General features: G+C 40.0%; 1 protein-coding gene and 1 long non-coding RNA gene across 5 annotated transcripts in view; one reads left to right on the top strand and one right to left on the bottom strand.

The window, feature by feature from the left end:
• Positions 1-4,999: 4,999 nt before the first annotated feature.
• The window catches only part of ECPAS (Ecm29 proteasome adaptor and scaffold), a 97,602-nt gene continuing 89,020 nt past the window's right edge, over positions 5,000-13,581 (bottom strand). For 3 of the 4 annotated variants that reach the window (XM_020791091.3, XM_078384876.1, XM_020791093.3), the window contains 4 exons: positions 12,936-13,041; positions 11,883-11,971; positions 10,672-10,743; positions 5,000-5,278 (listed from right to left, as the gene is read on the bottom strand). In XM_020791091.3, the coding sequence (XP_020646750.3) occupies positions 5,139-5,278; positions 10,672-10,743; positions 11,883-11,971; positions 12,936-13,041 (407 nt within the window). In that variant the 3' untranslated portion in view covers positions 5,000-5,138. Of the gene's footprint in view, positions 5,279-10,671; positions 10,744-11,882; positions 11,972-12,935; positions 13,531-13,581 lie in introns of all 4 variants that reach the window. The other variant, XR_013541411.1, reaches the window with a different exon arrangement.
• Positions 8,959-9,976, top strand: LOC144586539 (uncharacterized). Its single transcript, XR_013541413.1, has 2 exons — positions 8,959-8,998; positions 9,874-9,976. It is a non-coding gene; the product is annotated as an uncharacterized LOC144586539 (long non-coding RNA).

Here is a 13,581-nt window from a genome sequence, read left to right as displayed (position 1 = left end):
CACGGTGCCTATATGATAACTGACAGAAGTACCGTTTCCCCGAAAATAAGACCTAACCTGAACATAAGCACTAGTATGATTTTTTTCAGGATGCTCATATAACCCTTACCCCCAAAATAAGCCCTAGTTAAGTGAAACCCCGCCCTCCACCATTGTGCAGCAACCAGAAGATGACAGGACTGTATTTGAATAAATGTAGATGATTGTACATGAAAAAAATATCCCCTGAAAATAAGCCCTAATGTTTTTTTTTTTAGCAAAAATTAACATAAGACCCTGTCTTATTTTTGGGGAAACACAGTAGGAAGTTTTTAATTACTGAACATCACTCTAGGTGATCTTATCATCTTTCTGCAGTTATGCAACAGGATTTCAGCCACTGGTTTTGTTCCTTTTAACAGCTGATACCATAAGTTCACTGCTACATGAACAAAGTTCCTCAGTTTACTTCCATTGCTTCAGTTAGGATGAACAGACTCTAAAAGTTATGTGCTATCAAGTTCTTTTCAAACTTAAGATGACCCTACAAATTAGTGATCTCTTAAAAGGTATCATTAACAGCCCCCTCAGGCCTTGCAAACTGAAGGTTGTGTTAGTTAATCCATCTCATGTTATTTTTAATTTCATATTGCCTCCAACTTTTGTCACCATTATAGTATTTTCTGAAAAGTCTAGTCTTCTCATGACATGAAGCATGACAGTTAGAGTATTGTCTCCCCTCCTCTGCCCCCCTCTTTCGTGTCAGGGGTTTTACCATGCTCTTCCCTTCTGTGAAAGAGAAATCCAAGTCTGTGTACAAATTGAAGAGACTTGAAATGACAAACAAGAAGTATGGAAACACTACTTTTATGCATGCACCCTATAATATGCACATCAGCACAGGGGGAGGGGAACATCATGGAATAATGAAGCTCGCAGGGGCTTATAAGGCCATCGAGTCCAACCCCTTGCTCAATGCAGGAATTGAAACATGAGCTTTTGTCCCCAAATACCAAGTGTGCACTGTATCCTCCATTAACAGAGAATTACCGGTACCATTTATTTCCCAGAAGGGGTCATGCTCTTTTATTTAATGTTACCCTTTATGGAGTTAGGTTTCTTTCAGTTAACCTGTTTACATACTCAATATCCAGATACAGAGGTTCAATGCAGTGAGTTTAATGGAAAACTTTCTTGCAACATTAGAAATCTTTCAACATAAAACAGTTTGTAAAGTCAGGAGGGTGCTATGGTGTCAAATTTATACACACTTCAGTCTAGGTATACAAAGCAGCATTAAACAGCAGCACAAGCGCCCATATTTGGGCAACAGTGTTTTATAGTGCAATTGTTTTCAGATGAAAACATAACTCTCCAAAGGCCACTTTTCCCCTATCAAGTCAACAAATTTAAAAGAGGGACAGGTATCTCGACCTCTAAGTCAATTTTTTGCAAGTAGGTTTTTCAGAGAGGCACATATTTCTTTGCTAAGTTCAGAACCTAATTTTGGAAGGGAAAAAAAAGATTCAGATACGCTATTTACTAAACTTGCAGATTCCAGGTAGTTCTTATTTTCATTCCAGAATTTAAGTCTTCATTACAGATAATATAAAATTTCCATGTGGAAATATTTACTGCAACAGCTGTTCCAAACTCAAATTTTAGATCCCATCTTCAAATATTGAAGCCCTTTGTTGAAGAGTTGTATCAGAAACTGACCATGTTTTAGATATAGTTGTCACAGGTTCTTTTGTTGAAAACACTTAAAACAACTGTTGCGAAAAGAAAAAAGCAACATGACATTCTCCCTTTTTTTAAAAAAAAAAAATGCTCCTGCAGGACAAAATGGGGAATTTGTTTTAAAAAATTAGGCAAAGACCTCAAGCCTACAAACATTGTTTTACAAATGTGCTTGGCAAACTCGGACAAAAGGTAACAAGCAGCTTTCTGTAAGACATTAAAATCTCTTATACCAGCTTACAGCATCTCACAAGTCCTTAGTCATTGCTACCAGGTATAAAACAAAAAGCTCAACAAGCAGGCATATTCTAGCAACAAAACACACAGCAGTCATTATATCTCAGTTAAGCCCTACGGGCTAGTTTATGGCACATGCCTGCAGTCCTGAAACTGGATGGACAACAGAAACAAAACTCAGCCACCCACCCACCCACCGCCTCTTTTGAGCTGAAAACGAAACTTGGGGTCTGTTATATACTCCTGTGCATGCACACATACATTCTCTTTCAAGATTTCTGGACAGTAAATTTGAAGCCCCCTTAAAATCCATTTCCACTTAAAAGTATAAAAGCAAGAGCACAGAATGTGTGACTCTGTTCTCTGGATGTTGCTAGACACAAGCTCCACTGAGAGCCAGTGCAATCCAGGCCATCCAGCAACATCTGGAGACTCACACATTCCCCACCCGTATTGAAACTCCCTAAGAAAGAAATGCAGATATTAAAGAATCCAATTAGAAGGTCTAGTTTGACTAGCCAGTGCTCAGCTGTCTCAGGAAACCTGCAGAGGTACAACTACACAATTTATGCAAGAATTATTAATGTAACTACTGGAATTTGCATAGCTGAAATCACTTTGGAAAGGATTTATGCAGCTGTTGCACATGTACTACCTCTTGTTGAAACAGGCTTTGCCTGGTATGTGGGGCTGGCAACAATGATCCAAAATGTATAAACTTGTACCAGGCAAAAGCCACTCCCACGCCAGAGGAGGCACAAGCAACCTGCGCACAGATGTTCATGTAAAACAAACCCCAGCCAACAATTCCCATACAGAAGCACTATACACAGCAATCTTTCTGTGCATGTCTGACAAACCACACAAATCTTACAGGAATGCACAGCTGTGTACAGTGGGGTCTTGACTTGAGAACTTAATCCGTATTGGAAGGCAGTTCTCAAGTCAAAAAGTTCGCAGGTCAAATCTGCATTTCCCATAGGAATGCATTGAAAACCATTTGATCCGTAGCTGCTCTTTTCCGTCCATAGAAATTAATGGGAAGCTGCTATTCCTATTTCAACCACTAGAGGGGGATATTTTGTTTCTTTTTTTCTTAGGTCAAGAAAGGTTCAGGGAAGGCAGGGAAAATACAGTCCAGGCAGTACAGTGGACCCTTGACTTACAGAATTAATCCGTATTGGAACGGTGGCTGCAGGTCAAAAAGTCTGTAGATCAAGTCTCCATTGAGCTACAGTGCATTGAAAACAGTTTAATCCCATAACAGGCCGTTTTTGTTCCATTTTGGTTTTTTTCTGGTCTGTAAGTCAAATCTCAGTCTGAAAGTCAAACCTAAATTTTGCGGCCAGAAAAGTCTGTAACTCAAAAAGTCTGTAAGTCAAGCCGTCTGTAAGTCAAGGGTCCACTGTAGTTATATTAACTAAAAATTTTAACTTTGCCATCTAACAATTCTTTCTTAATATTAAAGCAAATGTAATTTTTTATACTTTCATCCCTACAGGGGGAAAAAGGGGCAAGGGGGCTATTTAATACAATCACATTTTTATTCTGTATTAATGGATGTAATGGATGTGATGTCAAATCTTGCTGTGCAAATCAGAATTACTTTCTAGAAACCAGATGATACTGTGGCTGATGTTTTGAAGAAACATATGGAATACCATGTGAAGAGGGACATCTATTATGAGGTATTTCTTGATAAATGTACAATGTTCTTGAAAAAAAATACTTTAAAGAAGGATTTATTAGTACTGGTCATCATGCAAATAACCTTCGGGCAAGAGATGTGTTGTTCTAAACATTTAATTGATTTAAACCAATCTGTTAATACACTCTTAATTCCAGGCAACTAATTAAAGTGCTTTCTTAGTGTGCATTCTGATCTGGGATGATCCACACATTTAATACAGGAAGGCTTGGATTTATCCAAATGTTCGCAACAACAAACAAACCAGACCCATCAGCATACACTGAAGGGATTCCAAACGAGGTCAGACTAAACTAGGAGAAAGGTTAACCTCATCATACTTCCGAAAAAATCAGAGAGGCATGTGGTCCTTCCACAATGCAATGCAGGAGTAGGTGATATCTTATCAGATGAACAAAAGTCATTCAATCTGCTAGCTTTTGTGGACCAAAATCCTCAGGCATACCTGAGGAAGTGGCCTTTGTGCCAAAAAAGCTAGCAGATTGTATAATTTTTAAAATAATAATAGTGTGCTGTCAAGTCAATTCTCACTTATGGCAACCTTTTTTAAGGGTTTCCTAGGCAGAAAATACAGTAGTCAGAAACAGTTTACCATTCCCTTCTTCTGGGCACCCTAAGACTGTGCAGCTTGCCCAAGATCACACAGGCTGGTTCTCCTGGGAAGCACAGTGGGGAATCGAACTTCCAGCTAAACCACTGAGCTATCCAGTCAGCCGTATTTTTAATGATCTAGTAAAGGTATCACCTCATCATAGTTTATGTTTTAATGTGAACCAGACCACTACTAATGTAATAACACCAGGTAATAATTACACTACATAAAAAGGACAGGCAAGGCTTTAAAAGGCCATTGCTCCAGTGCTCCCATTGTTTTTGTTAATTCTTTTACAAGGGTTGTTTCAGTTTATACACTAACAATGTTGCCTCATCTCACATACTAATAAGGTGCTTTTCATTCAGACAGAGATCAGACAGCTTTCCAAAATCCATTATGTACTGTGTTTCCCTGAAAATAAGACAGGGTATTATATTAATTTTTGCTCCAAAAACACAGGGCTTATTTTCAGGGGATGTTTTATTTTATTTTTTTCATGTACAACCATCTGCATTTATTCAAATACAGTCATGTCACCTTCTGGTTGCTGCACAAGGGTGGAGGGTGGGGTTTCACTTCACTGGAGCTTATTTTTGGGGTAGGGCTTACATTGTGAGCATCCTGAAAAATCCTACTAGGTCTGATTTTCAGGGAAACAGGGTAGCTTGATTTTTTTTTTTAATATCTGCCAGGCTTGCACACTAAACAGACTCCTTGAAATGGTTAAAAATAAAAAGAAATTAATGGGGAACAGAAATCTTTATTTCAGCCAAATAACAATGCATGCTACAAAGTCATCTTAACTTTCCCTTCTGCACATTCAGAGCTCACTGCACACATTTTTGCTTCCTTAGTTTCACATGGCACTTGGTTTTCAATTCAGTCAAGATTTTCTAAGGTCTTCTTTAACACCGATGCTTTCTCTTGTAGTTCAGGCCTGCTGTCCAGAGTCAGGGCTGTTAACGAACCAAGGAGACACTCTCTGCTTTCTGTGCTCAGGCTTTCCCACTGTTTGGACTCTATGTAAGTAAATGAACAGAAAACCATTGATATTGTTAATTATGGCTTTACTTTTCTGCTGTAAATTGGTGCTCAACATGACTTATAATCACCAAAAAGCCATCACAGATTATAAAATTTTTGCATCAATATTAGCAAACAGATTGAAAAAAGTTTTGGTGGAGATCATTCATTAGGACCAATCAGGATTCTTACCAAAAACACAAACAATATCAGGATAGTATTGAATGCCTTGGAATACTATGAAGCCCACCCTGAAAAACAGATGGCATTAATAGTTTTTGATGCAGAGAAGACCTTTGACAATATGAACAGGAATTTTTTTGCTAAAACAGTTGCAATTAATGGAAGCTGGGGAGAAGTTTATAGGAGAAATTAAAGCAATACTGTATATTCTAAACAAGAAGCAAGAATCAAAGTGAATGGAGAGCTGACAGAAACAATTCAAATTGAGAAAGGCACAAGGCAAGGATGCCCACTGTTCCCCCTACTGTTTGTTCTCATGTTGGAAGTCCTGAACCAACAAATCAGAGAGGATAAGAGAATCAAAGGTTTAAAGGTTAAAGGAGAAGATTTCAAAATTCAAGCCTATGCTGATGATTTAGTAATAATCTTAGAAAAACCTATGATGTCAATAGAAACATTAGTAGAGACAATAACTGAATATTGATGTAAGTCAGGTCTTAAAATAAACAAAAAAGAAATTCTAATGAAAAATATAACAAAAGAAGAATTATGAAAACACTCTGGGTATTAAGAAACATGTATTCCTAAGTTAGGTCGTCGTCGTTTGGTCGTGTCCGACTCTTCGTGACCCCATGGACCAGAGCACGGTAGGCCCTCCTATCCTCCACTGCCTCCCGTAGTTGTGTCAATTTCATGTTGGTTGCTTCGCAGACACTGTCCAGCCATCTCATCCTCTGTCGTCCCCTTCTCCTCTTGCCGTCACACTCCTAACATCAAGGTCTTTTCCAAGGAGTCTTCTCTTCTCATGAGATAGCCGAAGTACTGGAGCCTCAGCTTCAGGATCTGTCCTTCCAGTGAGCACTCAGGGTTGATTTCCTTTAGAATTGATAGGTTTGTTCTCCTTGCAGTCCAGGGGACTCTCAAGAGACTCCTCCAGCACCACAATTCAAAGGCATCAATTCTTCGGCGGTTTGCTTTCTTTATGGTCCAGCTCTCACTTCCATACGTCACAACAGGAAAAACCATAGCTTTGACTATTCGGACTTTTGTTGGCAAGGTGATGTCTCTGCTCTTTAAGATGCTGTCAAGGTTTGCCATCGCTTTTCTCCAAAGAAGCAGGCGTTTTTTAATTTCATGGCTGCTGTCTCCATCTGCAGTGATCATCGAGCCCAAGAAAGTAGAATCTGTCACTGCCTCCATATCTTCCCCTTCTATTTCCCAGGAGGTGATGGGACCAGTGGCCATGATCTTAGTTTTTTTGATGTTGAGTTTAAGACCGTTTTTTGCGCTCTCCTCTTTCACCCTCATTACAAGGTTCTTTAATTCCTTCTCACTTTCTGCCATCAAAGTGGTATCATCTGCATATCGGAGGTTGTTGATATTTCTTCCGGCAATCTTAATTCCAGTTTCGGATTCCTCCAGTCTAGCCTTCCGCATGATGTAATCTGCATATAAGTTAAATAAGCAGGGGGACAATATACAGCCTTGTCGTACTCCTTTCCCAATTTTGAACCAATCAGTTGTTCGATATTCAGTTCTAACTGTTGCTTCCTGTCCCACATATAGGTTTCTCAGGAGATAGACAAGGTGATCAGGCACTCCCATTTCTTTAAGGACTTGCTGTGGTCCACACAGTCAAAGGCTTTTGCATAGTCAATCAAGGAGAAGTAGATATTTTTCTGGAACTCTCTGGCTTTTTCCATTATCCAGCGCATGTTAGCAATTTGGTCTCTAGTTCCTCTGCCCCTTCGGAATCCAGCTTGTACTTCTGGGAGTTCTCAGTCCACATACTGCTGAAGCCTACCTTGTAGGATTTTGAGCATAACCTTGCTAGCGTGTGAAATGAGTGCGATCGTACGGTAGTTGGAGCATTCTTTGGCACTGCCTTTCTTTGGGATTGGGATGTAGACTGATATTTTCCAATCCTCTGGCCACTGTTGAGTTTTCCAAACTTGCTGGCATATTGAATGTAGCACCTTAACATCTTTCAAGATTTTAAATAGTTCAACTGGAATGTCATCACCTCCACTGGCCTTGTTGTTAGCCAGGCTTTCTAAGGGCCACTTAACTTCACTCTCCAGGATGTCTGGCTCAAGGTCAGCAACTATATTGTCTGGGTTGTCCGGGATATCCAAATCTTTCTGATATAATTCCTCTGTGTATTCTTGCCACCTCTTCTTGATGTCTTCTGCTTCTGTTAGGTCCCTCCCATTTTTGTCCTTTATTATGTTCATCTTTGCACAAAATGTTCCTCTAATATCTCCAATTTTCCTGAACAGATCTCTGGTTTTTCCATTTCTGTTATTTTCCTCTATTTCTTTGCATTGTTCATTTAAGAAGGCCCTCTTGTCTCTCCTTGCTATTCTTTGGAAGTCTGCATTCAATTTTCTGTAGCTTTCCCTATCTCCCTTGCATTTTGTTTCCCTTCTCCTCTCTGCTATTTCTAAGGCCTCGTTGGACAGCTACTTTGCTTTCTTCCATTTCCTTTTCTTTGGGATGGTTTTTGTTGCTGCCTCCTGTACAATGTTACGAGCCTCTATCCAAAGTTCTTCAGGCACTCTGTCCACCAAATCGAGTTCCTTAAATCTGTTCTTTACTTCCACTGTGTATTCATAAGGGATTTGGTTTAGATTATACCTGAGTAGCCCAGTGGTTCCCATTGGAACGGATTAACCGGTTTTCAACGCATTCCTATGGGAAATGGTGTTTCACTTAACGATGTTTCCCATAGCGATGGGTTTTTTGGAACCAATTAACATCGTTAAGCGAGGCACCACTGTATTGTAATATATCACTCTGGTTGTAACGGATAGAAAAGAAGAAAAAAAACAATAAAATATTTTTTAAAAGCCAGTAATTTTCCTGAAGGATTGGTAGGATTCATTCTAACATCACCATACAAAAGTATTCTTGAATTATAATAGTAATTGCGGTCCTGAAGGACGAGGATGGGGCGCAAGCCTCCATCGTGTTTTGGGATGGTAAAGTAACAGGAGAAGAACCTGAGGTTGTGTTCTGAAAGGTTGATGGGTGCTATAGCATCCTTCAGCAGAAGGGACTGTATCTATTGCTCCAAAACCTCTGATGGTGTGGTTAGAACAATCCTTGGTGGTGTGAGAGCAAATTCTGTTGCATATCCAGTAAGGACCCAGGAATCTGTAGTGATAGATGCCCATGAAGGAAGGTGGGCTGAGAGACAAGTGGTGCTGGGCAAGAACAGGTGGGATAGGCGGATCTGAGGAACAGGAAAGTCAAAGTTCTGTTTTGTTTTCTTCTCAGGACGCCTAAAGGATTGCTTGGGCACTGACGCTGTATGTTGTGTCTAGGCTGAAATGAAGAGGAAGACTGCAGTAAGTATTGCTGTTTGTTAGAGAATGGCTTGTATTGTTGGTAAGCGTAAGGGCGATGCCATTTATAGCACTGAGTTTTGTAATATGGTTGAGTGTTGTAAGACCATGCTGTTTTCCTTAATTTCTGCAGATTATCCAATATTTCATCAGTCTTGTCATCGAAAAGACCTGTGCCATCAAAAGGTAGGTCCTCAATTCTCATACAGGAATCCTCTGAGATATGGGCTGCATGGAGCCAAGCATGCCTGCAAAGAGCGACGGTGGTAGCCATATGTTTAGACACAGCCTCGATGACATGACGTGCAGTAATGTGTTCCTGACGCACAAGAGCCATGGCTTCTTGATGGAAAGCGAGGCCATGAGCCTTGGGGATTGAGCAAGAAGTGGAGAAGGTGGTTGGCCAGATGGCAGTGGTATGAAGTCTTCATCGGAAACTTTGGGACAGACAGTTGGTTGATCCTGCAAAGGAATTGTCGGTGTAGATTTATCCGCTGTTACTCGGGCAAGCTTCCTAGCGACTTGAGAATCCAAAGAAGATTTATTCAACCTTTTAGGTTTAGAATGATTTGGTATTGAAGGAAGTTTCGGTACAGGTGTGGACTTGGTCGTTCGTCCTGGAACCTTGGATTTGGAAACAGTCTTAGATTTTTCCTTAGATGATATCCACGTTGGTATCGGAGAAGTAGTTGGCACACATCAGGAGACCTGTCTTGGGACTGGGGATTCTGAGCGGTGTCCATAGTGGTCTGTGCTAGGAGAAGAGGCCGTTCCCAGAGGAAGGATCCCAGCCGTTGTAGTCAGAGTTTAAGGGCCTGTTTTGTGAAGTTCTTACAAAGTTGGCACAAAACTGGTTGATGGGATTCCCCAAGGCAGAAAAGACAGTGGTTGCATCTGTTGGAGAGAGGAATCTTGTTTGGGCACGAAAGCACACCGTTTAAATGGAGTCACGGGTGCCATAAAAGGAAAAGGGAAGGGGGAAAGGGGGGACGGTCAGAAAAGAAAGAAACAGCTTGAAAAGTCTCTTACTGTTTCCTCTCTGTTATTTAACTCTTGGAAAGAAGTGAAAGCAGTTGCCGAATGGAGATCCCGTTGTGAGATGAAACCTCAGCGGCGGCAAAAAGGAAGTGAAGCAATCGCCAGGACGGGCAGACCACGTGTACTAGGGGGGCGGTCCTGGCGAACACGTGATAAAGCCCTAGAATATTCCGGAAACCCCTGCGCAAGCACAGATTAAATCCTATAGTGTGCATTCACAGAGACCATGAAGAAGAACAAAGAATTCATGCTTCACTATCAGATATCCGGTGCCCTAATTCAGGACATTGATGCTCAAGGTTAACACTCTAAACTGAACCTGAAAACTAATTGCTAAGGAGGGGTGCTGCCCAATGGCATCCTGGACCATCAGCAGATTCTGAACACCATTTCAAAGGCAGTCCCAAAAAATGCAGAAGTTCAAACTTTGGGTTGCCAAGCCATGAAACAAATACAACATTCAACTAGATTCTGACACGGATGTATATGAGAGCCAAAGTGTTTCTCTCAAGTATAGCCAGAAACACAGATTACAGTAAAGCTATCCCATAATTTAAGAAGAAATAAAATCTGATTTTGGAATCTCAGCTGCTGCTATCCTAAACCAAATTAAAACTAGCATGCGTGTTGTTTCTTAAATGACACATGGAAGCTTGTGCTTCCTTCAGTACAGAACAGCCTGGCTAAACTAGTCTACAAACAGAAAGAGCAAGATAAAATAAAAACTGCAATCTTAACTTCTAAGTGCAGTCAAACTCTGCAGGACTCTTTAATCCTTTGGACAGAGTGTTGGCTCAGTTTTTCCACATCAAGAAACATACCTTCAAGTTTTGTGAGCAGCACTTCTATCACTGCAAGGGCTTCAGTTCTTATGGAGGTATAGCTTCTATTTTCTAAGGGAATAAGAGTTGTATTTCAAGAGGAGTAGAAATTATTTGTACAAAAACGTAGCTTATACCTTTTAGACAACTCATCAAATCTGAGTAATCTTTCCTAGCCTCAAGTTCTAGCAGATACAGATACTTCTCCTGCTTCCTCTTTCAGTTAATAATAAAATGTCTTTGTCAGCTATGAACTTTGGAAGACTTAGTAGTGGAAAAAAGAAATAAGTCTCTCACAATCATTTATATGATTTCTAAGATGCAGTTCATCCTCCCTCCCCACCATGGGTTTAAGGAAAGTTTGAGAGCCAATTCTCTAACCTTGAGCCCCTTGCAAAAACTAAAATTAGAAGTTGATAGAAATCCACACCCAGTTTTGAAAAGTCCAAGTATCTGGGAGTTTATGACAGTGCTGCACAGCTTTGTATCTTACTAAAAAGGAGAACTGCAATTCTTGGAGACTTCCAAGACCAATAATTCACCTTTTTTAATATTGACAAGCAGGGCTGGGAGCCACAGAAGATGCTGGGGGCCACATGCACATCAAAGGTCACATGTTGCCCACCCCCTTGGTTAAAAGGGATTTTCATATTTAAAAAAACAGGAACTGTTTCAGAAAAATACTTTCTCTATTCACACCGTCCTGCCATCTCCCTGTAAAACATATAGAGGAGTTCTTACAGCATCTGGGTGCTTAGCATTGCCTGCTATTGTCATTAAAGAACTGTGTTAGACTAACAAAATTAAGAGTTGACATAGTGTATTCTATAGGTGGAATGCCTGAATGAAAAACACTTTAAAGATGCAATATAGAAAAACACAAGTGCAGAGACTTGCACCATGGAACCTGCTACAACAATCTATCAGCTGGTTGTATAAACTGGACCACAATGTTCTTTATTTAAGGAAATAGATAAACTATAGATTCCAGCATTCTCATGGATTACTGAAGTTAGCCATTTTAGCGGACAAGATAAGAATGTATAGTAGCCTCAGGCTGTTACTTTCACTCACCCATTTCCCAAAGAGTCTCAATAAAGATGTTTATGAGAAATTTTACAAGCACAAAGCACTCCCTCTTCTCTCTCTCTTGGTCATGAAAAATTCAGAACGAGTGCCCTATGGTAACATACCAATGGACAAACATTTACCTAGAGAATGTGTAATAGAGGAACAAGTTTCTGACAGTATTCTTGACAAAATCTCTGGGTCTGAGTATTTTGTTTCCAGCAACAGTAACCTACATAGTAAAAGAAGAGTGGTGTTAATACTCATCAAAAAGGATTGCTACCTACGTCTTCCCTCTGACCAGGACATGCTTACCCACAGAGGTCCTCCGTGCAGCCTCCACAGGTACCAAAGTGCTGCTTCCCACCTGAGTGGCTACTGACTCTTCCCCCACAATGATGCCCCTCCCCATTATAATTGTGCGTGAGCATCTCTATTTAAATTGTTCTTCGCAACATCCGACCCTTTTGTGGGCTTTGATGAAGACTCTTATGACTGGAAAGGCAGCATGAATGCAGGCTTTTCCCTACATGACACCTTCCTTCCCCATTATAACGGCGCACCTCACCTCCCCCACCCAACAACTATACGCTCACCACTTGATCCACTGTCCATTGCTACAAGCACTTGTGACCTTTTTTTTATAAAAGATTGTTCCCCACCCCCTTGATCCTATCAGAACAGTAACTATCCATGCTTCCAGATTAGAGGGACAACAGAAAACTAGAGGAAGTATCTCTAGAAGGGGCAGAAAACATTCTTTTCTTTCCAGTTTGGCACCATTAGTGTGGGAGACTAAAGGCATAGCCCACATTTGTTCAAGAAAGGCAAATGGATGGATACTTCATAGCGTCAGTTCACATAAAGTAAATGCACAATTATGTTCAATTTACAGCCATTCAAGTCAAAATCACACAGACAGAGCATGTAAGGCTGAGTAACAGGCCCCAGTTGTCTTGTTCTACCAATTTCTCATAATCTTTAGTGAAATGCAGAAAGTAAAGTTCTCTTCACAACTGGGAGGATAGAATAAATAATCCATATATTAAATGTTTATGAACACACTGTAACATATCACTTGATTGTCTAAATTCAGACAAACACCAGGCAAGTGTCACAACTGCACACAAAAGCACAAATGTCACAGGATAAGAATACAGAAGAAGAAGAAGCTCCGATATCTAGTATGAAATTACCCTTGAAAATAAGTCTTCATGGCTTGGAGGACTCCAAGTTGCACTTTCCAAGTACTGAGTTTCAGACGTTCACACATTAGTGTACACAGTTCTTGCTGGTAACAGCCTGAAAAACAAATATTCAAGATAGCTGATATAAGGATAGACATCAACATTTCTCACAGTTCATCTAATATTGCCATCAAGTTGTTCAGTTGAACTGGTACCCAAAATATTGATCCTAAGACCTGGGTTAGAGGATGCCTTCATCCCATTACTATTACTATTACTATTACTATTACTATTACTATTACTATTACTACTACTACTACTACTACTACTACTATTACTATTATTATTATTATTATTATTATTATTATTATTATTATTATTATTATTATTATTATTATTATTATTATTATTATTATTATTATTATTATGCTGCTTTCCGAGGAACAATGGTTACCATCTGTTCCTCCTAAAGCTAAGCAACATCATCTACTGGGATTACGACATATTATTCTATGCATGATGGTTGAGAGCTTCTGAGAACAGTTGCTTAAAAAAGGAGGGCAGGGATTTTCCGAGCTCTGCTGCCTTCTTTTACTCCTTGGTTCTTCATTATTATTATTTTTATTTATTTTATTTATATCCCGCCTATCTAGCC

This window comes from Pogona vitticeps, chromosome 2 (genome assembly GCF_051106095.1).
Source record: "Pogona vitticeps strain Pit_001003342236 chromosome 2, PviZW2.1, whole genome shotgun sequence".
NCBI classification, from domain to species: domain Eukaryota; kingdom Metazoa; phylum Chordata; class Lepidosauria; order Squamata; family Agamidae; genus Pogona; species Pogona vitticeps.
The sequence above is the reverse complement of the archived record's forward strand: the minus strand, read 5'-3'. Positions and strand labels throughout refer to the sequence as shown.